Source organism: Rhinopithecus bieti, unplaced genomic scaffold, assembly GCF_001698545.2.
Source record: "Rhinopithecus bieti isolate Rb0 unplaced genomic scaffold, ASM169854v2 scaffold_23816, whole genome shotgun sequence".
Taxonomy (NCBI): domain Eukaryota; kingdom Metazoa; phylum Chordata; class Mammalia; order Primates; family Cercopithecidae; genus Rhinopithecus; species Rhinopithecus bieti.
In genome coordinates, this window is record NW_016811019.1 from 2,245,475 (window position 1) to 2,269,868 (window position 24,394).

The following is a 24,394-nucleotide window of genomic DNA, read 5'->3' on the forward strand; positions in this document are numbered from 1 at the left end:
CCCGTCTCGGCCTCCCAAAGTGCTGGGATTACAGGCTTGAGCCACCGCGTCCGGCCTATTTTTTATTTATTTTTGAGACAGGATCTCGTGAAGTAATTTTTTCCAGTAGCTATGGTTGAAAGACCTACACAGTGATTCCTCAACATCTGAGAGTTTCTTCTCTCTTGAATGAGTACTGCAAATGTATATTTTTAGATCTTTTTCAGCCTTTACTAAATTCATATGGTGAACATATGTTACACTCAAAAGTGAGCATAACTGGCGTTTCAGCTCTTTCTTGTTTCCCTATTGACTGTAGGGTAAAGTCCAAACTACTTAGCATGAGCCAGGAAGCTCTTCATTGGTCTTCATGATGGTTATAGCTCCAGTTTTATTTTATCTTACACTATACCTCATTCATTTTACTCACCCCTTCCAAAGTTTATGATGTTTCTCCTCTCTGTGCCCAGAGCACTTAATATGCTATATTCTGTTTGCTAATATACCTGTTTTTCTCACCAGATGGAGTGCTTTGTGAGGGCAGATTGTATATTCCTGCCTCACTGAACCGCTACCTCATTATGTGACTTTGTAAGATTGAGTGAAAAGCTACTATTTACCAGTAGCAGTTCTAGCTCTCACATTTATTTTGTGCCAGTCTCCTGCTAATACTGTGCAGTCATTTACTTTTTATTTTTGAATTTATATTTTTATTTTCTATAACATACCCCTAGAGACAGTACAGTTATGTCATAATCGGTATTACATTTAATTCTCACAGCAATTCTACAAAACAGCTGTTTCTTAAATGAAAACTTTAGAATTAGTGGTACATGCCCAAGGTCACTTAGTAAAAATGTAACCATTATTCCCACTCTACTCCCCGCCCCCATTCCACACCAGATTCAGAGTAGAAATGTTTTTATCTAATGAAAAAAATCATACTTTACATTGTTGTTTATTATTTCTCCCCTTTTAAAATATAGCTGGTGTATTCTCAGCAGGCCTTGCTCCAGCTGCATTTGTGCCAAATCCATACATTATTAGTGCTGCTCCTCCAGGGACCGATCCGTATACTGCAGCAGGATTGGCTGCAGCAGCTACATTAGCAGGTAACATACCATTCGTTTATCTTTATTATGGCTGCTTTTTAATGTATTAAGTTTTGGGTGTAAGCTTTATTTTTATCTATTTGGGCAATTTGAAATTCCTGAGAAAACTGAAACATTATCCAGAATGAACTAAAGTTTCCAGGAAGTTAGTATTATTTTTCAATTGTAATGCTTCAGGGAAACGCTTACACAATAACTTTTCCTCCTATACGTAATTGGCTTACATTTCAGCTTTATAGTTTTAGAAATCTATTGTCAACCATGAATTTCCATTTTAATGACCAACCCTATTACCCACAGAGACAATGCAAAGTAAAATTACTTCTCAGAAAATAAAATAGAGGTAGGTGTCCTGCATATATAGGTCAGGGATAGAATAGAGTAAGGTAAACAGATACGATAATTCTGAGAAAATATGTATCTAAAATTTCTCAAGCAATGCTAAAATGTACAAACAAGCTGGGGGACAAAACGTTTGGATCAAGTTAGAAAGAACTTACTAAAAACTGCCCAGCCTGAGACTATCACTCAGAATTGAAATAAAAGCCAAAGCTGTCCAGGTGCGGTGGCTCACACCTGTAATCCTAGCTCTTTGGGATGCCAAAGCGCCCAGCCTGGGCAACAGAGTGAGACTGTCTAAAAACAAAAACAACAACAAAAAAGCTGTATTTATTGTCTGTGTAAGTAAGGAAAAGTTGTGTGCTGATCAGGCACAGTCTTATTTGAACAAAGCAATTGGCTGATCTTAGTTGGGGTTGTTGGGAAGAGTTCGTTTTAGGTTGAGGTGTCTACAAAGACAGAAATGAGTTAGTCTGAGGCATTGTTTATATTGATTATACAGGCAAGAATAGGTTGATGTCTGCCTTAGAATTTTGTTTATTCGAATGAGTCTGCTAATAGGCTGACTTTCAAAACTTGAGGCTGTCACTGGTGTTTTTTTCTTTTTTCTTTTTTTTGGCTTTGAGCGATATCTTCACTGAAATATTGTCACTGATCAGTTTGAAATCCACTTCTGACAGTCAGTCTTTTCCTAGGAGACTGACTTTTAAAGTGAAGATCTTGTTTTAAAAAATGGGGAAGAAATTTCAAATTTATACTTGATATCTGAGCTACCAGAATGAAAGTAAACTGTCATTCATTAGCTTTTGGTGTGGACTTGGATGTGATTCTGTAAGGATGTGAGCTTTTTTGGTGCCATTTAACTGGATGTTAGTACGTAAAGTGTTGGTATAATACAGAGAACCACTAAACTGTGGGTCTGATAGAAGTAACTTTAAGAGGTCATTTAGTTTGTATATAAGTATTCTATGTATTTTGGACTTAGGTTTTCTAGGACCAGCATTGTCCAATAGAAACACAATGTGAGCCAGAAAATGTAGTTTAAGATTTTGTAGTAGCCACATTATAAATGTAAAAAACAATAAAGTTATGTTCAATAATACTCTTTAATTTGTCCCAGTGTATCCAAAATATTATAATTTCAGCATGTTAATAAATTCAGGCTTCTGGCTAGGTTGGATGAGTTTCTAGGTAGATGTCATGAATAGAGTTTACAAAACTTATTTTTTGCAATGTATCCTTTCATTTTACAATGTATCCTTTTATTTTATTTTACAATGTATGCTTTTCATTGTTTTAGTTTTACAGTGTACCCTTTTATTTTACAGTGTATCTTTATTTTATTTGTACAATGTATCCTTGTTTTGTAAACTCTATGCAGTGTTTTAATAGTCCTCATTTCAGGTTCAGCTTACCTGGCTATCTATAGAAATAAAAACTTTTTATTTTAGTGATTCAGTCAAATATACTGGGCTTTTTTCCCCTTTGAATGCAACGTGAAACCGAGAGTTTGACTTTTAAAAATGTATTAATACAAATAAAGATGTCCTAAAATTCCACTGATAACATTTTAGGACATATTTGTCATGTAAGTCAGGAATCATGACATTTTATTCATTGTTTTAATGGTGAAGCTTTTTGTACATAAACTACTTACTCTCCAGGAATCAAATACTATCTTGAATAAAGTAGACTAGAGCAGGAACAATTTGTTCTTATTTTCCTAGTTTGCCTTCTGTTTTTCTTTGTGCTTGTATTATCTAGTGCTTTCTTGTCTTGACTCAGTTTCATTTTCCTAACCACATAAATGCTGACGTCTCATTTGTTTTCTTATAATTTGCAGTTGTTCTGTGAGAATTGTGACTAACTGCGAAATATGAAAAATATTTTAAATTTTAAGATTTTCAATTCAGTTACCATTGTAGCATGCTTGGTACCAGAATGTTCCTCAGTTTTGTGTTATAGATTGGAAAGTAAAATATTTAAAAATTATTTCGTAATCCATCTCAGTTATCAAAATTCTGAGAGAAGTAATGTAATGAATTGAGCATTTAAAAAATCTTAGTTTTATGGAAGCTGTGTTCTCTGAATATCTTATCTGTGTGGTGTCAGACCCAAAAATTGGCATTTGTTAAATGTTAGATAGATGGTACTTGTGTCCTATCAGTTTATTGGTAGCCTTGAGGTTGGACTCTCATCTTGTAAGACCGTTGCTGTCACCCATCAATACTTTGTTTTTTATTATAAAGACATGTTCTTCTCTAAGTCGTCTTTCTGCCCCCTTTTATAATCTAATGATAGGTAACTAACCTCACGTCTCATAGGTAACTAACCTCATGTCTCTGTAAAATCTAGTAACTTTTTTTTCGGGGGTCGGGTGTGGGGTTCAGGTCCAGCAGTGGTTCCACCTCAGTATTATGGCGTTCCATGGGGGGTGTATCCAGCCAACTTATTTCAGCAGCAAGCTGCAGCTGCGGCAAATAACACAGCCAATCAGCAAGCAGCATCACAAGCTCAGCCTGGACAGCAACAGGTAGGCCTTCCTTCTATAAAGTAATACCAAGTATTCTTTGAAATTCTTTGAGCCCCCAATGTTTAAGATTTGTGTTTTTCGACTTATGTTTCCTCACTATGTAACATGACACCTGGCATATAGTTGATACACAAGTATTTATGCGTGGGATTTTTTTTTTTCCTAGTCACTATTTTATGAATTTAAAAGATTTGGCTGTATTCAGTTTCTGTGTTTCTGTTATTTTGCGATCTTGAAATCTAGCAGTTTCTAAATTTCTTTTCCTCACTTATTAGTATGTTAATAATGTTCCTATCAAAATAATTATTGCTTCATATTTTCCAGGTATTTAAATTACAATTTTAAATGTTAATGTGTTTCTGACCAGTAAAAGAGATTAATAGGTATTTTATATTTTAAGCAAGAAATGATAATGTATTTTCACTAAAGGTTAGCTTTAATTTCTAGAAAAAGAAAGATGTTTATATCTTTAAATTTTCAGCCTTTTTCAAAAGAACTACCTTGATAAATCTAAAAACACTATAATAAATATCAGGATTCTGGCTGTCGCATTCACTGTATTTATACCAAAGAAGCACCATGGTATTACTTGGCAGTTAAACTTTATTCTGAATTTCCTTTAATATATGTTATTTATTTTTATTTATTTATTTATTTTTTTGACAGTCTTACTCTGTCGCCTAGGCTGGAGTGTAGTGGCATGATCTGAGCTCACTGCAACTTCCACCTCGGGCTCAAGCAACTCTTATACCTCAGTCTCCCAAGTAGCTGAGATTACAGGTGTGCACCACCACACCCAGCTAATTTCTTCTATTTTTATTAGAGATGGGGTTTCACCATGTTGGCCAGGCTGATCTTGAACTCCCAGCCTCAAGTAATCAACCCACCTCAGCCGTCCAAAGTGCTGGGATTACAGGCATGAGCCACCGCCCTCGGCTAATATATTTTGATTCTAAATAGATGCTCTGTTGAAGCTGTTTTTGGCTCGGTCCTTGGACATCATATCACTTCATTGTTTAATAAATTATTTTTTAATCTGTATCTTTGGACAAACATGTCACATTAGCTTAAAATACACACACCTGTGTTTGATTCTTACAGAGAGGGACTTAAAATGACTCCCTCTTGTCCTGAGTAGTGTAAAATTAATGATTAAGTTTATCATGCTTGTATATGATTGCTACAGCAGCTATGTATTCCAGAATAGTAAACCTTGACCAGACTAAGTTTCCACTTTGTTTTGATATAATCTTGTGTTCTTTTTAAAATATTATGTTTAAGAGCAGCTTTTACTCTTATTAAGGCTTCTGAATCCTGAAAACTTGATTTGGTCTGCAGCAGTCTCATAACAAATTCATACTTTATTTGCCGAATCTTTCTGTATTTCCGTTTTCAGCCTTAGAAATTTTTTTTTTTTTTCTTTTTTTTTTTTGAGGTGGAGTTTTGCTCTTGTTGCCCAGGCTGGAGTGCAATGGAGTGATCTCAGCTCACCACAACCTCCGCCTCCTGGGTTCAAGCGATTCTCCTGCCTCAGCCTCCCAGGTAGTTGGGATTACAGGTGCCCGCCACCATGCCTGGCTAATTTTGTGTTTTTAGTAGAGACGGGGTTTCTCCATGTTGGTCAGGCTGGTCTTGAACTCCTGAGCTCAGGTGATCCACCCGCCTTGGCCTCCCAGAGTGCTGGGATTACAGGTGTGAGCCACCATGCCCAGCCTAGAAAATAATTTTAATAAAAATCTAATTTTAGGCCGGGTGCAGAGGTCAGGAGTTTGAGACCAGCCTGGCCAAAATGGTAAAACCCCATCTCTACTAAAAATACAAAAACTTAGCCAGGTGTGGTGGCATGCACCTGTTGTCCCAGCTACTGGGGAGGCTGAAGTGGGAAAATCACTTGAATCCAGTGAGCTGAAATCATGCCATTGCACTCCAGCCTATGTGACAGAGCGAGACTTCGTCTCAAAAAAAAGGATTAAAAAAAAAAAATCTAATTTTAAAGTCTTTAAGATTTTGCCATTCTTCCTACTCTCAAACAAATCTTAAAAAAAAAAAAAAAAAAAAACTACCGACTGTTAGCAACAGGTCTTAACAGCACTGAGCTGTAAGACCTGGGTCTTGGTGCACTGACGTGGGGCCAGCTGCAGGGAGGCGGGGATCAAGTGGCCGAGGCCAGGATTTTGGCCACCTCCTGGGCAAGTTGCGGGACAGTGGCGCCGGGAGCAAAAGCGGCACAACGCAGCTCATGCACTTGGAGTCCTTTTATGAAAAAAACCTCCTCCTGGGCTTATCAAGGAAGATGAGACTAAGCCAGGAGACTGCATGCCAGATGTACCAGGCAATGAACATGCCAGGGAATTTCTGGCTCACACACCAACTAAAGGACTTTGGGACTTTGGATGCCACTGGGGAAAGAAGTCGAAGTTAAGCAGTTACTTTTCTTTGGATTGCTTCAAAATTTCTTGGTGATGGAAAATTCATTCCTAAAGCAACAAGATTAAAGGATGCTTGGGTTGGCATTGCAAATGGTGTGGTCACCAAACGGCGACAAAGAATGCCCTCTTTTAATCAAAGGCAACCAAAAGTTAGAACAGTTCAGAGCAGCACATGGAGATCTCATGTATGGCATCATACAAGGCAATAAAAGACATGAAAAGGATGTAAGGATACAGCAGTTAAGACAGTTACTGGAGGATTCTACCTCAGATGAAGATGGGAGCAGCTCCAGTTCCTCTGAAATAAAGAGAAATACAAGAAAAAGAGGAGGAAAGACAAGCATAAGAAGAGGAAAGAAAAGCATAAGTAAAGGAAGAAGGAAAAGATAACGAAAAAATGGAAGCACAAATCTTCCAAGTCAAATGAGAGTTCCGACTGAGGGTGACAAGGACTTGACTTGTTCAACATTCTCTTCTCAACAATTAAACACTGTAGCCAAGGAACAGAGGAAGATGCAGTCAGATAAAGTACCAGCATAGAGAGGCCGAGAGAGGAGGATATGTGGCTCACAGCAGTGAGCTCCCACCCGCCTTCCAGTGAAGATGTGACCCCAGGAGAAGGAGTGTCTCTTTCCATGTGCTAGCTCTGGACAGAGGCTGATTTTAGGCAGGAAAGTTTCTTCCATGTTGTCTTCCCTGCTGGTCACGAGTTTACCATTCATTCTTTTGAAATATCTTCCACAAGGTGGCAGGACTGAGGGAATCTCTGAGGCGTGTCTTCCAGGCCCAGCCACAGCTTGTGCCCTCCACAGTGTGGATTCAGTTCCAGTGGAAGACAGTCTGGAGTCTTCTCTGCTGTTGAGAATAATAAAAGCTCATTATTTATTTTTTTTAAAAAACTACCTTGTTAAAGAACAGGAATATTAGAAATAGTTATTAACCAAAGATTTTCTGTAACCTCCATGTTGCTTTATAGATTGTTCTAGCTGTTAAGAGCTAGTGATTGTGTTTTTGATGTTAATGTATTTTGTGATTTTTCATGCTAAATCTACATTTCCTTGCATGTAAATGTTTAAAGAATATCCAAATGCTGTTTGTAATAAATACACGGTTGTCCAAGATAAATTTACTTATCCATTATTTTATATTGATTTTAAGAAAATCGTTTTACCTTTGTAGGTTCTCCGTGCTGGAGCAGGTCAGCGTCCTCTTACTCCCAATCAGGGTCAGCAAGGGCAGCAAGCAGAATCACTTGCGGCAGCTGCAGCAGCAAATCCAACTTTGGCTTTTGGTCAGGGTCTTGCTACTGGCATGCCAGGTATACAATTGGTCATTTGTAGAAATCTGAATAGATTTAAAATGTTAAGTGTAGGTACTCACACTGAAGAGTGAAAAAAAATCAAACTGTATTTAAAATCTTGCCAACCTGTAACGAAATACTTAGAACTCAGATGCTAATAATTGAAATCAGTATTGATTGTGAGAGTCAATGACAGGAATGGCAAATATGTATCAGAATTCTCAATGCAGCCATTTTTTATAACATCTATCTAAACCTAACCCAGAATTTTTAATGTATTGCTTCAAGAAGTAAAACAGTTGTTGAGAGTTGGTATGCAAGACAGAACCTATTTGCCACTCCTGCCTTGTAAGAATAGTTGTTTAGTTAATACCAGAAGAATTTGCAGCTAATGTTTTTTACTTTGAACCCTGTTTAATTTTGTTTAGCCCATTTATAGCATTTAAAGCTATTATGTATAACTTAATAGCAACAATGTCGATAATGTGTCTATGAAAGCCTAGTATAAAAAAATTACAGTATAAAATTTCTACCTATTGCTACTGTACAACTTTTGGGAAAGGGCAACAAAGTACTTTTTTTGTGAAACGATCACTAATAATAATAGAGGAAGGTAGGTTGTTTTCTAAGAAAAAAAATGCAGCACTTGTTTTTAAACTTTAAAGCTATATTTGAATATCAATAGATAAGGCATAACTTGCCATTCTTTTCTGAAGATTTAAGTATGCTTTTTTCACGTTTGGTATATCAGCAGTTGTCCCTATATCAGCGGGTTACTTATTAATAGTATTTGAGTTCCAATTTCCATTTAATCGTAATGCAGTTTACTTTTCTATTCAGATCATTTAGGAAATATGTTCAGTGTATTGGAAAAAATAATGACTTGCATGATTGAGGGTTTCTTTTATATATTAAGTACTTGTAAATACTTCGGTATGTTGTTTGAAGAATTTCTATTTCAGTTACATTTATTCCTCTCTGGAATTCTAAGATCTGAATTTATCATCTTGTGTGGTTCACGGGATAAAGAGAAGATTTTCATCATGCTGTCCCTGAAGTAGAAATGATAGTAGAGTGGGTGGCATTCTCATTGTTTTATTTTTTATACGCCAGCCATGTATTTTTGCTTCCTGGACTCTACTGTCATGGAGTCATTGTGGATTAGAGACGTTAGGCAAAAGCAGACTTTTGAAAAGTGGACTGTAAAGCTGAAGTTGTTTTAGGCACATGGATGTTGGGCTGAAAAAAAGTGAGCTGGGAGTTTTTGAGGGCCACTAAGACTATTTTGGGTTCTTCTTAGGTTTCAGCTATGTGTAGAATGGGGAGAGGAGTTATGGAGTACAACAGTTTTTCCTGCTTTTAACTAGTTTCTCTGTGGAACCTGGAATTAAGAGAGTGCCTCTGGCCTGCATGTATTTGCTGTGTCCTATAACCCATTGATCCTCCTAGGCTTTTGATGCTGGCCCTATTACTCATTTCTTATAAATACCTTTGCTCTTTATATTCAGTTCATAGTTTTATTTCTTCTTCTTTTTTTTTTTAAATTGAAATGGAGTCTCACTCTGTCACCCAGGCTGGAGTGCAGTGGCACGATCTCAGCTCAGTGCAATATCCACCTCCCAGGTTCAAGCAATTCTTGTGCCTCAGCCTCCCGAGTAGCTGGGATTACAGGGGCGCACCACCATGTCCGGCTAAATTTTGTATTTTTTTGTTGAGACAGGGTTTCACTGTGTTGGCCAGGCTGGTCTGGAACTCCTAACCTCCTAACCTCAAGCGATCTACCTGCCTTGGGCTCCCAAAGTGCTGGGATTACAGGCATGAGCCACTGAGCAAATAAAATCAAAGTATTTTGCTCTTAATTTTGTTAACTTTGATCTTACAATTTAGTTTTATATTCCTATTTCTTCTTTCCCTTCTTTGAGTAAGCTCTTTTTTCCTCTCTTTTGCTGCTGTTCAACAGTGAATTCTGTTAGTAATTCTAGAAAAAAGCAACCTTTTGTTCTATATTTGTCTAAAAACAGTTGATTGTATCTTTTGAGTGATGATAAAAATAGGTAAAACTTTCTGTTTTTTTTTTTGTTTTTTTGAGACAGAGTCTCGCTCTGTCGCCCAGGCTGGAGTGCTGTGGTGCATGCAGTCTTGGCTCACTGCAACCTCTGCCTCCCGGGTTCAAGCGATTCCTCTCCCTCAGCCTCCTGAGTAGGTGGGACTTCATAGGTACGTGCCACCATGCCCAGCTTCGTATTTTTAGTAGAGAAGGGGCTTCTCTGTCACCAGGCTGGAGTGCAGTGCCACGGTCTTGGCTCACTGCAACCTCAGCCTCCCAAGTAGCTGGGATTACAGGCACTTGCCACAATGCCCAGCTAATTTTTGTATTTTTAGTAGGCATGGGGTTTCACCATGTTGGCCAGGATGGTCTTGAACTCCTGACCTTGTGATCTGCCGACCTTGGCCTCCCAAATGCTGGGATTACAGGCGTGAGCCACTGCACGCAGCCCTACCCTTTTTAGAAATATAAATGTAAAAACCACTCTCATAAGAAGGGCCTTACTAGATTTGTATTTGTATGTTTCGGTGACTTTTGGGCTGTTCACATGATCCCTTCACACTAAAACTTTCTTTGATGCCTTCTTTACTTCATTCTGCCCAGACTGTGACAATGAAGTAATTCTCGTTTTCCATATCCAAATAGTTACATAGTTATAAAGCTAATGTGTATACTATAAAGGGCTCACTTGAGAAAATTGATGTTCCTTCAGGGCTCATACTTTAACTCTTCTTTCTAGCTTTCTTCAGTACTTTATCAGATCCCTAGTTACTGTCCTGTTCTTCACTCTTCTGCTTTATCCTGTGTGCTGTTGTTTTTCTATCTTGAATCTTAAGTCTTTTCCCCTCCCAGTCCTTCCTTTCAACTCACTGTGCTGTTCTGCCTGTTCAGTCCTAAAAAGCTTTATCTCTACTCTGCTTCTCTCATGGACTATTAGTCAAAATTTATACTCTACCCCATACCTCTTTTAAATTCTGCCTCCATAATTCCTTTGTAGTGTCTCTAATATAAGTTACAGACAGTTACAAACTATAATTTCCTCTGTATCTTTTTATGCTCAGTTTGTTGCAGTTTACCCTGTTGACTCTGTCCAACTCTTTGTAACTCCTTTCTGCTGAGTGGTATTTCACTGGTAGCCTTTTCACCTCTCATTGCTTTTTTATTAGTCTCTGCTTCCTCTATATATATCCTTAAATATAAAAGACAGTCTGACTTAATGGCTACCTTCTTCAGAGTTAGATTTGCTGTATTTCCACCACATAGCTATTATGTAACCATGCCCAAGTTATTTTCCTTTTTGAATTTTGGTTTCAGATAGGAAAAATGGAGATCCTTTACACTTATTCCTTAGAAGAGTATATTTTCATTAATCCTTTCAACTGTCATCCCTGTGAGTTTACATCTGCGTCTTGAATTCTTTTCTGAACACCTAATACATACATGTCTGTCCTTGTACCAAACATTTCTACTTTTATGTTGCAGGCACTCCTCAAATTGAAAATGCCAGAAAATGAACTCACATTTCCAAATTTTCCTGTCTACTGTTTACCTTGTTTCACTTAACTCTACTATTCTTTAGAACTAGAAACTCTTAGCTTCAACCTCAAAGTTATCTTTAACTATTGGTTTTCTTCTATGCCTCCACATCCAATGATTTACCAATTCTCTACCATTCTGCCTCATGGTCATTTTTATTTTTATAGAGGCAGTGTCTGTGTTGCCAGACTGGTCTTGAACTCCTGGCCTCAAGCAATTTTCCTGCCTTGGCCTCCCAAAGTGCTGAGATATAGGCCTACCAAATGTCTCGAATTCCTTCATAGTCCTGTGCTTTAATGCACTAGACCATATACTGTTATCCAAACATACCATGCACTTCTATGCCTCTAGTCCTAGCTCATGTTCCTTTTTTTTTTTCCAGCTTAAAATACCCCTTTATAAATTTTAAACAAAATTGGTGTATATAGTGTTTGCTTTTTAACATTTCAGCCCATAGACATTTTATGATTAACTTTTCTTCTCATCTTAATATGGTCCCTTTCATGAAGCTTTCCTCAATCTTTCCCAGTGCTCATTAATTGATAATTATTCCCTTGTCTGCTCTCTTTGGCATATTACTCACACCTTTCTTTAGTACTTCTGTATGCCTTGCGTTTCATTTAGCTATATGGTTTATTTTCACCATTCTACAACACTTACTTTAATGTGGTTGTAGATGGGAAATGTCTTAGAGAGTTTTGTGACTCTGAAGGGAAGTTGTTAGATCTATGTCATATGTTAAAGTCAGTGGCATTTTAGAATTAAGGAGTGTGTTTCCTTCTCTGCTAGATTGCATAATTCTTGAGTATGAGAACCCTGTTTTTTAGTTTTTGTTTTTCAATTCCCCATGTCTTGTCTTTCTATATCATTCTTCCCTACGTCTTTTTTTTTTTTTTTCCTTTTCCCACTCTTGATACATTCACCTAACCTTAGTCACAGACTTTCTCAGTAGCAAAAAGATAATTCAGACGAGATCAGGCATGATCAGGGTTGTATGGCCATAGATAAAACAATAATTCAATGGAAATTAGCAGCTTTTGAATGGAATTACAGGGAAAATGCTACATATTTAAACTTGTAGATTAGAACAAAAACAGAACATAAGAGAATGTATAAGTTTTAATGATTACATTAGAACATTAGGCTGGAAATGAATGAGTTAAGCATTTATCCAGAAACTAAAAAAAAAAAAGAGAGAGAGAATGAAACCAAAGAATGTAGAAGGAAGTACATAATAAAAATGGGAGCTGATGTGAATGAGATAGAGAACAAGCAAAATAATTATCCCAGAAGTTACTTTGAAAAGACAATGAAGTTGACCACCTCTTTGAAAAGACAATAAAGTTGATAACCTCAGAGACTCATCAAAACAGAGACGGCATAAATAACCAATAACAGGAAAATTAAACAGTCATTAGCTGTTAGGAACAATCTCATGATAGTAAATTAGAAAATGTAAACTGGATAAATTATGATGTCCATCTTTATCATAAATAGAAACTCTGTTCTTATAATTCTTAGGCCAAAAAATAAGGGGAATCCTTGACTCCTTTTTTCCTCACATTACACGTCTAATCTCAGCAAATCTTGAGGGCTGTCCAAATTCAACTACCTTTCTACCATCACTTCTATTTTGACTTGGTCCTAATTACTTCTCTGGATTAGCTTTCCATCTGGGTTCTCACATATCTTCTTGTCCCTTTTTTCTCCCCTGTGGAGTCCTCTCTCTACACAGTAACTGAAGTAAATGAAGTAAGAAACATCAAAGTAATTCACTCGTCTCCTAAAAACTAATGGTTTCCTGCCTGAAGTCAAAGTAAAAGCTCAAGTTATTACAGTGACCTGTAGGGATCTGGCCCCTTGTTGCCTGTCTTACTCTTCCCTCCGTCTCTCTTCCAGTCGTACTGGCTTACTTTCTGTCCCTTCTATTTGGAAATGTCTTCCTATAGATATCTGCTTCACTAGTTCTCTCAGTTTAGATTTTTCCTCGTATGTCATCTTGTTAAGGAGATTCTTCAGGACCCTCAGCTTCGAATTATTAACACTATTGTCACTGCCCAATAACTTCTCTCCACTTTCCCTGTCTGATTTTTCTCTCCTTTTAATATGTAAAACTGTCTAACATACCTTTTACTTATTTTTCATTTATCTCACTTGAAGCAGAAAATAATCTCCTTTAAGGATATTTTTCTTTATTTTTCCCTGCTTTATCCCAGTACCTAGAATAGGGCCTGGCATGTGGTAGCTACTTGATAAATATTTGTCAAATTGATGAATTGATGAAAAATTAAGCTAAGTACAGAATGAGAGTGGGAAAAAATAATCTGTGACAAAGGAACAGAATGCACCAAACCCCTGTGCTGAGGGGAAGCATGGTGCCTCTGAGGAGTTTGAACCCCCTTTTTTCCCAAAACATAAAATAGGTACATGAGTACTAGGTAAAACTGGAAAGACAGCCAGGAACCAACCAGATCACGTTGTGGGCCATATTCAGAGTTTTGCTTTTCATTTCAAACCCTTTGGAAGGTTTGGAGCAAGAGTGTGGATTGATATCTTTTAATATCAATCTCAGACCACAGTCTCTGTGGAGAATGTGTTATAGACACTGAACAAAAGAGCAAGGGCAGACCATATAACCTGGTTGGACAGGAAAGTAGCCATCACAAGAATGGATGGATTTGAGAAAGATTTAGAAGGTAAATGAACAGGCCTTCAGAGATGAGTTGACTGTGGATTATTTTGTCTCTGGGAATTTGTATATGCAAAATTTAGTTAAGTAGCAGTTAAGTGCTGTTTGATTTGTCAGTAGAGTGTTTATAGCCAAATATCCAAATGGATTTACTTTTATTTTTCATTCAGAATCAGATGTTAAGTAAATGACAATGTTTTTGAACAAAGAATATTTTTTGTGTGCCTTGCATTTAGGACTAGACCACAAATACTAGTTAAGACTCTTGACTGGTATGTACATCTTGAAATTTACTAGTAATGTGGATGTTTTATTAGCAGCGTGCTAATACTTATTCTTGGTCAGAATTACTGTATTTACTGAAAACAACCTGTGCATGTGGAAGTTTCAGTCTTATAGGTGAAGTGTTTATCTGAGTGTTGTTTATTATATTTGAGCTGAATTTAGCCTACTGTGTTTAAAGGCAATAAAATGCTCATGCTGCATTATCACTAATTTTACCATAACTCTGATTTCTGCATAGTGTTAACAAAATAAGACTAAAATTGATGTTGGAATGTATTTCAGTATAGTCTGTGTTTTTAAAAACTTCTTAAAGGGCCAGACACAGTTGGGAGACTGAGGCGGGAGGATCGCTGGCCCAGGAGTTAAAGACTAGGCTAGGCAACATAGTGAGGCCCTATTTCTATAGAAAATAAGAAATTAGCCAGGCCTGGTAGCGTGTACCTGTAGTCCCAGCCACTTAGGATGCTGAGGCAGCAGGATCATGTAAGCCCAGGAGTTCGAGGCAGCAGTGAGCTATGATTATGCCACTGTGCTCCAGCCTAGACAACAGAGCAAGACAGCACTCTTTAAGGGAAAAAACAGTTGCTAGTATATTTTTTGCTGATAGTTGTAAGGTTATTGGGCCTCAGGTTTTGTTGCTTTATAAGGCAGCCTTTCTCAACTGTGTTCCAGAAAAGAATAAAGCCTTATTCTTAGTGTTCTAAAGTATCCACAGTGTATATAGTTAACTTCTCTCCTATGATTCCAGAATGATGCTTGTTGTATACCATCCTTAGGAGAATTAACAAAATACTTACTTAAATCATTTTCTGTGTTTTTGGTTCAACAGGGAATCTCCATTAAGAAAATCTGCTAAAAAGTTAACTTTATTCTCCACTAGTTGTGAAGATTGCAGATTTACCTACCTTGTGCTTAATGCTACAGTAAAACTAAAGCCTGTGTGATTTTTAATTAAACTCTAGCTTGAGAATCTTCACAAATAGAATGTTTGGCTTAAGTTTTTAAAGAGATGGTTATAAATGAAAATCTAAGGGAATGCTGGTAATAAGACACTTGGTTTTGAACGTCAATGAAATTGCATAGTAAACATTTCATACAGTGTTCTACCTCGCAATTCCCAGTTTTTTTAATCCTTCCTTTTCGAAGGACTAAATGGTGATATTTTTTTCTAATATCAGCCCTTCCTTCATAGCCTGTAGTTTCTATATTAAGGAAAATACCTCTTCATTTTGTGTCCCCTAAGTAAAATTTAGAGAAAAAATGTTTAATGACAGTCTATTACTTTTTCATATATTTAGTAAGACCTTGTCAAATGTGTTGCTTTGCATATATTAACTGAGGATTTTATAGTAATAATACAAATAGCTATGTTTTCTAGTTGAAAAAATACAAATGCAGGAGAAAATAAATACGCATGTTTTTGTAATAAGTGCTTTCATTAGTGAACATTTATTTTATTTAGGCTATCAAGTATTAGCTCCAACTGCCTATTATGATCAGACTGGTGCCTTAGTGGTTGGCCCTGGAGCAAGGACTGGCCTTGGAACTCCAGTTCGGTTAATGGCTCCAACACCTGTTTTAATTAGTTCAGCAGCAGCACAAGCTGGTAAGTGTAACTGACATTTTTAGGATAATATTTTTCTGGTGTTGAGATCTCATTTTTTAAATACAGAATAATTTCCTGGCTGGTTTAAAGAAGTATCTGAAATTTATTTTACAGCAGCGGCAGCAGCAGCTGGAGGAACTGCAAGTAGCCTTACAGGCAGCACAAACGGTCTGTTTCGGCCAATTGGCACTCAGCCACCACAGCAGCAGCAACAACAGCAGCCAAGCACTAATCTGCAATCTAATTCATTTTATGGAAGCAGTTCTTTGACTAATAGCTCCCAGAGTAGTTCTTTATTTTCTCATGGACCTGGTCAACCTGGAAGTACATCTCTTGGCTTTGGAAGTGGTAACTCTTTGGGTGCTGCTATAGGCTCAGCCCTCAGTGGATTTGGTTCATCAGGTAAGTTTTTTTTTACGATGAGCATACTCTGCTAAGTGGAAGAGGTATATGAGTGTGTTTAACATTAAAATAAGCAATAATAGCATGTAGTATAGGAAGGACAGGAATAAAGTATTGGACTACTGGTTTAATTTTGTAGGAAAAAAAATATCCTGCAAATCTTTTTAACACTCACCAATGTTTAACTCATTACAAGCAGCCTATTCTTAACTCATATGTAATACATTTCCTTTTCCCTGGCTCTAGGAATTGATTACTGTAATTTTGTTTTAGTAAGGTTATTTGGGTCAATATATTATTCACTAATTATTAGCTCATCTTCATTCACTACATAATATTAATGTTTGTGGAGGTAAATATTTTGCCATCTTAAATTTTTGGTATTTTAAAGCAGTTATCTTTGTGTGCTTATTAAATGGTTTATTCTTATTAAATGCTGGTAGTTTATTACAGTTTTAAAATTTGGCCTAATATAAAAAAATACATATGTGTGTGTATAAGTAATGAAATGTTCTCAACAGAATCCCCTAAGAAACTACCAGTATGGTTATCTTTTTTTGGATTAAATAAGTTAGCCTTTGTCACTAAAAATTTACTTAAAAGGGTATCTATTCATGTATCTTAGCTTTATATGACACTTAAGAAATCAAAATTTTAAATAGCTTCACTAAATAATTGACCCACTCAAACTCTTTCCTGGATCCTGTGATAGAGGAAGAACTAAGTGAAATCAGAAGAGGCCCACGTTGACTTCTTGTTGATACACTTGGTGTATTCTGTGAGTTTTCCACAGTACTCAGGAAACATTAGGGAAAAAACAGCTGACCCAGTTCTGTTGGTGCAGTTGGCAGCCTTTTCTTCATGAGGATAGGGCTATTTGGACCTCAAGAGATTTTCTGTTTCTGTAACATGACTTGCTACAGTCCTTAATATCTGTTTCTCATCTCTTTTCTTACCACATCAAATTATATTCTTTTCTGGTGTGGAAAATGGCAGAACTAACACATGCCAGGCATTATTAACAATGCTTGCCAGTTTTCTAAGGGAATGTCTTCTGAACTTTTATCATTCGTATATACAGGAAGGATGGTCTAGAACAGCCATAAACTTTTAGATGGCAGAATCTTTTTTCATTTATTGTCATGAAATATAATAAGTGAATGTCATATTTGACTGACACAAAATTATATAAAGACTGCTCATAAGAATTTCTGAGGGAAAATCCAGTGAACATGGGGATTGTTAAATCTTTTCATTTTTGTACTTGAGTTTTTTCATTGCTTTTGGAGTTGTGTATCTCTTTGTCCACCTCACGCACTCCCATAGGACTCATTCCTTGTTTCTAACACAATTGGGACATTTTCTCCAAAGAATCCTAAATATTCTGAGGAAAACTGGAAGAACAAGTAACATAAAAAACTTGTGGAAATAGTTTCTAAATTATAAATTGTAGGCCCTAAATAATTCAGAAAAAAACATTGATTAAACCCCATGTTTCCTTTCTCACGTAGTATGTCACTGATGGTCTGGTACAGATTTCTAGGCCCCTACTCAGTTCTTTCAAATTTCCATTTGTTTCTTAGGTAAGGCTGCTTTCCCCCTTTCAAGAATTGATTGACATGAACATTTTGTCCCCTACAGATGCCGTTTCCCCAAAACTAACCTTCACGCCTCAGTTATTTACAAGCATGGCTTACTCAATTCTGACTCCAATCTGTAAGAGCTTCATTTTACCTTGCTTTAGAGAGCATTAGTTATTGCTACCCCTGAATGCCAGTAAAGAGTCCATCATCTCCCTTCTCTTGGGCATTTTGTGGGAGTTTATTCAAGTGCTATGCATATGGACTCTTACAAGTTTGCCCACTGCCTTTTCACATTATGGCAATTATATCCTTATATGAACTCTAAAACATAATGTGGTTGTGTGCCTGTATGCACATACACAAGTAACATACACAATCGTTCTCTTACCTCTATGATGAAATTATTAATGTTTAGCAGTGTTAAATACCCCATTTTATGATACAGTTGGCCAAGAAGCCTAAACATCGTAACATATAATTTAAATCATCTTTTCTATGACCTGTTTTTTTTTAAAGAGTTGTTACCAATCGAAAGTTTATAATTTAGCCTTTTTTTCACAGTCAATGAATGATTAGCAATCTGTCTACCCTCTTAGATATTTTAGGTACACTTGGTTTCATATCTCATAGTCATACTGTTGGAGATAATTTAGGCATATAGTAAAACTCAAAGAGCCAGCTTCTTTATGTTTAAGGTTATTTCTGAATTTTTTTTAAATGTTTGGCTTGGCTTTTCCTTTTGGAGGAAAATAATATTGCATGTGTCAAAACAGGTTTATTGGATTATTTGTCAGGGGAATAATGCTGCTCTCATTAGAGAGCTGTTGTCTTTTTCATTGTCAAATTGTTTTCTGAAATAGGAATTTAAAATGTAGCCATATTTTAGAAAAATCACTTTGACAGTGTCCTTTTAAATTAGCATAGTTAATGTAACATACATTGCCAGTTTTGCCAAAACCAACTCAAGAATAGCTGTTTTATTACATGTGCTTATAATACATTTTGCAATAAAATGCATATAGACACCTCTAGTATTTTCTTACTATGATATCTTAAAATGTAAAATTTTCAACAAAACACGGTCAGTCTCAGAAACTCCATTGGCTGGTATAAAAGGTTGAATAGCATTATAATCTTTTGCCTAATGTGGTAGCATAAGCCTGTTTTTTTTTTTTTTTTTTTTAACCCCTCTATAGAATTTTGAATGTGGCAAAACCAACGTAATTAAGTTTTCTGTCTGTATTATACTCTTACCTTGGTCTACCCATGATGTACTCTCCTTAATTTTTTTCTTTATACCCTGTATGACCTACGTATATATGACTTGTGGTTAAATAAGATTTAATAGAAACTTACAGATTCCTTGGAAAGCATTGCCATATTGGTCCGAATATAGAACTTGTCATTTAAAAATGTATTTGGCAGGTTCAGAAATGTGGTTTGAAATTTTCTTAGATGTAAAAGTTATTCAGTTAAAAGAGGCTAGTGCTTAGAAATAGGAAGGAAACATACTTGAATATATGGGCTTTAAATGAGACTTGAGAACTGAGAGTTTTGGACAGCCCTTAGAGATGCATGCTGTGGAATTTGATTATCCAGACAGGTGTTGATTAACAGCCAGATCTTGATTAGCTCTTCTAAGCATGTATAGCTCACCAGGGCCTACATGGCCTTTATTTTCTGCACTATAAAAGGAAAAAGGATTAGAAGGATAATAGTTACATTTGGTATTAAGTAAAAATTCAGTATGCAGTGTATTAAGGGATGTGAAGTCAGAGAAATTGTGTATTGTCTAATGACAAAAACCTGATCAGCCTTGAGTGAGTGGCTCAGGAGGCAGTACTAGCATCTTAGGAGTGGAAGAGTCCTGTGGGATAAGTGAAAGCATGTCTTTGGTTTGATAACAATGAGAGCTATTAATTTTCTAAAAGTTGAGTTATTTTGTAATGTAGTTGGAGAACAAGGGAGAATGTGTAGTATGAAAAATACTGTTGAGTTAGCTGCTCTCTGTATTTCACAACTGATCAATATTCGGGCCAATATGGACTTAAAGGGCTGTGTTTTGAACACAGCTAGATGACAAATTACATATGAATGGGGAAGGAAATGTACTAATATTTTATTTATTCATATAATCTTTTCTTGGCATTGAGTTAACGTCTAAGAAGCAGGTTCCAGAGATGAGGATACTACCAGAATTTAAATGGAATTTAATCTCTAGCATGTCCTAATGCAGACAACTTGCAATTCCAGGGTTTATAAATCATACCAGGGTATTAAAGCACAGTAATCAGGTGTGTCAGTGGTAAATATGTGTGAAATAATGAAACATATGACTGCTCTGTTAAGTATTTGGTTCTTTATTGGGGTGCATTTATACCCTTTTATGATTAATAAGTTAGTATATATAGTTATCACAGTAATTATCTTCTCCAAAATGTTTCTAAAAATAATTATTGTGATCACTTCTGTTATTGCCCAGCGAGAGTTGGGGATAGGTTTTATTCAGTTAACACTGTATGTAATTAGGGTTTTTTTTATTTCTTCTTCAGTTGGCAGTTCTGCAAGTAGTAGTGCCACAAGGAGAGAGTCTCTATCTACTAGCTCTGACTTGTACAAAAGATCTAGTAGCAGCCTAGCACCCATAGGGCAACCATTTTACAATAGTCTGGGATTTTCCTCCTCTCCAAGTCCAATAGGCATGCCTCTGCCAAGCCAAACTCCAGGACATTCACTTACGCCACCGCCATCACTTTCATCACATGGATCCTCATCCAGTTTGCATTTAGGTAAAAAAAAAACCAAAACCCTTTTTATTTGTATGTATACATGTATGTGTGTTTGTGTGTGTGTTTATAATATATGTAAAATATTTAATGTTGGATAAAACATGCCAAATTGCTTTTGCTTTTAGATATTAGTCTTTTGAAAAAGTTCTCCTTTCATGAAAATTAAAAGTGAGGGTCTAATGTACAATAAGGTAAAGACCCCCCTATTGTTTCTTATGTTTCTTTTATGAAATATAATGGTGTGTTTTTTCTTGTCTGTGCTTTTGATTTGTGTGTTTTAGAGCATCTGAAAAGTCAACTATTTAAACATAATAGTGAAAGAGAAATTTCACTCTCAAAAGATTTGCACACCATAAGAAAAACATTAGTTACATAGCTACTGAACTAGGTTAGTACACTGGTTTTTGCTTTGGTCTTTCAATGCCTGGCCATTTTACCAGAGAATTATTTCAGTGAATTTGAATTTAGTATATTTGTCACTTAAGGAAGCTTATGGGCTTAGGCCATATACTTCTCTTTTGGATATGTTAAAAATGTTTTAGGCTTGTTGTACCCCTGAAGTTGGAGCATTGAGAACTTTGTTTATATTTGTATATTAAAATTGTTCCCACCCCCAAATAATTAAATTGGTGGTTACCTTTTTTCCTTCCCCAGGAAGTATTTATCCATGCAGATAATACGTTTTGAAGGGCTTTGGACATCAGAGGCTGTGTATGAATCCCTATCTTGTCAAAGAAATTATTTTTTAAACTTTATTTTGAATTTTTATAATTCTAGTTATTCAGCTGAAACTGAGGGATTCTATTGACAGCTTTTACGTATTTGGAAAGATTTAAATCAGCTTGTGTTTTAAAAAGTAATGTTGCTACTGTAAGCAGATGTACTGTAAGTTAGTGATCATGTTTGACCACCCCCTCCAATTAACATGGGTATAGCTATTTAAAAAAAAAAAATTGTTAATACAATAAATGTCCATGTAACAAAGGTATCTGTTGCACTGTTCATTTGTTCATTTTGATTTACATTATTGCACACACAGTGGACTAGATTTCTTTTTTAAAGACTCTGGTCCTCCACCCCAAATTCTGGGCCTTTGCTCATTTGAGGATTTTGGGGGATACTGAACATATACAACCAATTAATGTATTCAAATAGAATGCTAAGATCCACTTTGTAGCACTAGATGTGCAGATTTACCAGTCTTTAGCCTAATACCTTTCTTCATTTATCATCTATTCTTAGTCGCAGGAGCTGCTTAGCTCCTGATTTCTGTTATTACTGCTCAGGCATCCCCCCTTCATAAGACATGCCTATGAAATGGACACAAAAATTTGGAACATAATAAACCTAAGATTAGACCTATCACAATAGTTTTCTGTTTTATTGTTAAGATTTTATTTGTCATGTCCTGTCATCTTTTCATAGGTAAGTTTCAAATGAGATTCTTGTTCAGCTCTTACTGCTGTGTTGTGCTTTAGTGCCTGTATAAATGGCAGTAAATAGGTTCTACATAGCTTGCTTAGAAATCGGATATAAGTGACTTTTTAGATGTCTCTGTGATTAAAGAGCAGTCTAGATATGTGCTTCTCTTTCTTTAGGTTGTAAAGAAACCAGCCTAATAGATGCTTAGGGAAGGAATTCTGGTCAATTGTGGGAAGTAATCACCACTGGGCCAGCAGTTCTCTTCAGCTTGAAATCTGCTATTTTAATACACCTCTGATTGAAGTTAGTAATTATCTGTGTTATTTTCTTTTTGTGACCCCCAATTTCCCATAGCTTTAGTGGTAGTATGACTGGCAACATTGTTACCAACGAATAGACCCTTACCAGGCTGAAAATAACTTGAAGGATTTCATAAATGTTCTCTTTGCATACTATTCATGTAAATAATCTACTCTGCACCTCCCTATGAATGGATCATGATGCAAGGCTTTCACGCTCTCCAATAAAAAAAAGTAGTATTTTAATTATGTACCCATGAAGTGAATTTATTTATGAAGCAAGTCTCAAGGCTGATGGTATAAAAGACCTATGGAAATGGAATTTGCATATTTTTAAGTAATTTTACTGATCTCACATATCAAGAATATGAAATCATAAGATAGAGATAAGTTCTCTCAATTCTCATTAGAATTGGTTGGAATTAATTCCAGGTTATTTTCCTGGGAGATTTTAAGATGTGAGTGTTAGAACCATTACAGTTACATGTAAAGCTTGAGATCTGCATTCCCAAAGTATGTTCCTTTGTTAGTGTTAGTTATTTGAGATTCACAGAAAATGCCCAGTAGCAACATTCTGTGCTTTCAAAAAAAATTTTTTTTTCCATTTTTTAAGATAGGCATGTAACCAACACATGTATTTTTAGCAGGATGACTAGTAATCACTTTTTGATTGAAGTGTAAGAATTTCAGTGCATAGGTCTGGGGTGTTGATTTTTTCATTAAAATCTAAAACACTTGTTCAAATTTGCAACTCTGTTGCTTATTCTAATATATTAAAGTTAGACGCACGAAAAAATAATTTTATTCTTCCATTTTTATTGTGTAATATCTGAGGTTCTATTTCTAAAACAATAACTACAGTATATCATATATTTTAAATAATTTCTTATTAACTCTAATCTCCTTAATTGACTTAAATGTCTTTAACAATTGTTCCGTTTGAATCACAGTCAAAATAAGGTTCATACATCGCGTTTGTTTGATATGTCTTAATGTATAATTGTTTTTTCTTCATCTTTTTTTCCCCTTTCCATTTATTTGATGAAGAAACTTTGTCCTATTGGTTTTCCCACACTCTTGACTATGCTGATTGCTTCCCCATAGTGGTATTTAAAATGTTCCTATATCTCTTTCCTGTAAACTGGAATTTGATCTAGAGGCTTGGTCAGATAGTTTATGGGTTGGCTGGTTTATTTTGACAACATGGGCTTCTGTTACTTTTTATTGTACCGTGTCAGGAGACACGTGTCTGGTTGTCTCCATTGTGAGATGACCAGCCTGATCCACCTAATGGTTTTAGCCACCTTTGATCATCATTTTTTTCCCCAGAGGTTGCAAAATGGTGATGTGTTAATTGTGTCATTCTTTATTCATTTATTATCTGGAACTTTTCTGTAAAGAAGAATAACTATCCCTCATCTGTTACCCTGAAAGACAGTTCATGTAAGAGTCAGAAGAATGCATGATTCTTTACTTTCAGAATAACTTTGATGCCCTAGCAACCTTTAAAGGTGACTCGTGTTTTTATTCTCATTATTATCTACAAATGGGTTGATTTTGGGGATAATTGGTATGTTTCAGTTCATTGCAGTGTAAGACATCAATTTTTTATCTATTTTTGATTCTAAAATTACACCTTCTTTGGCCCCTTGGAGCCCCTTTATATTGGTTCTCATGTTGACAACAACTTGGAGAGAGAATAATTTTGAGATTAGTTTTTACCCTGAAATGCAAAGAACAGTATAAAATTCTGGGCTTCAGGTTCAATATTAAATGTTGAGTTATTTTCTCATGTTGTATTAATCTATAGGAGGGGGGCAGTCTACCTACAGTTGTTTTATACATCATTGTCTAGTATAGAAGTCAACATCTTTTTTTTTTTTTTTTTTGAGATACTTCACTCCTTGTGAAGAACATTAAATATTTCTAGTATTGCCTTATTTTTCTACCTGGAGCTAGCCAGCTAGTTCTTTCCTTGTTTTCCTTCTTTTTCTTCTTCTAATAAACTTTTAAAATACAGTGTTGATAATTTTTTTAACTCCAA

At 36.0% G+C, this 24,394-nt stretch overlaps 1 protein-coding gene across 8 annotated transcripts in view; it reads left to right on the forward strand.

The window, feature by feature from the left end:
• PUM2 (pumilio RNA binding family member 2) overlaps nucleotides 1-24,394 on the forward strand; it is a 112,657-nt gene that overhangs the window by 58,060 nt on the left and 30,203 nt on the right. For 5 of the 8 annotated variants that reach the window (XM_017893368.1, XM_017893371.1, XM_017893369.1 and 2 more), the window contains 6 exons: nucleotides 966-1,091; nucleotides 3,821-3,963; nucleotides 7,572-7,710; nucleotides 15,712-15,855; nucleotides 15,970-16,257; nucleotides 20,393-20,629. In XM_017893368.1, the coding sequence (XP_017748857.1) occupies nucleotides 966-1,091; nucleotides 3,821-3,963; nucleotides 7,572-7,710; nucleotides 15,712-15,855; nucleotides 15,970-16,257; nucleotides 20,393-20,629 (1,077 nt within the window). The remainder of the gene's footprint in view (nucleotides 1-965; nucleotides 1,092-3,820; nucleotides 3,964-7,571; nucleotides 7,711-15,711; nucleotides 15,856-15,969; nucleotides 16,258-20,392; nucleotides 20,630-24,394) is intronic. The other 3 variants (XM_017893374.1, XM_017893375.1, XM_017893376.1) reach the window with 1 other exon arrangement.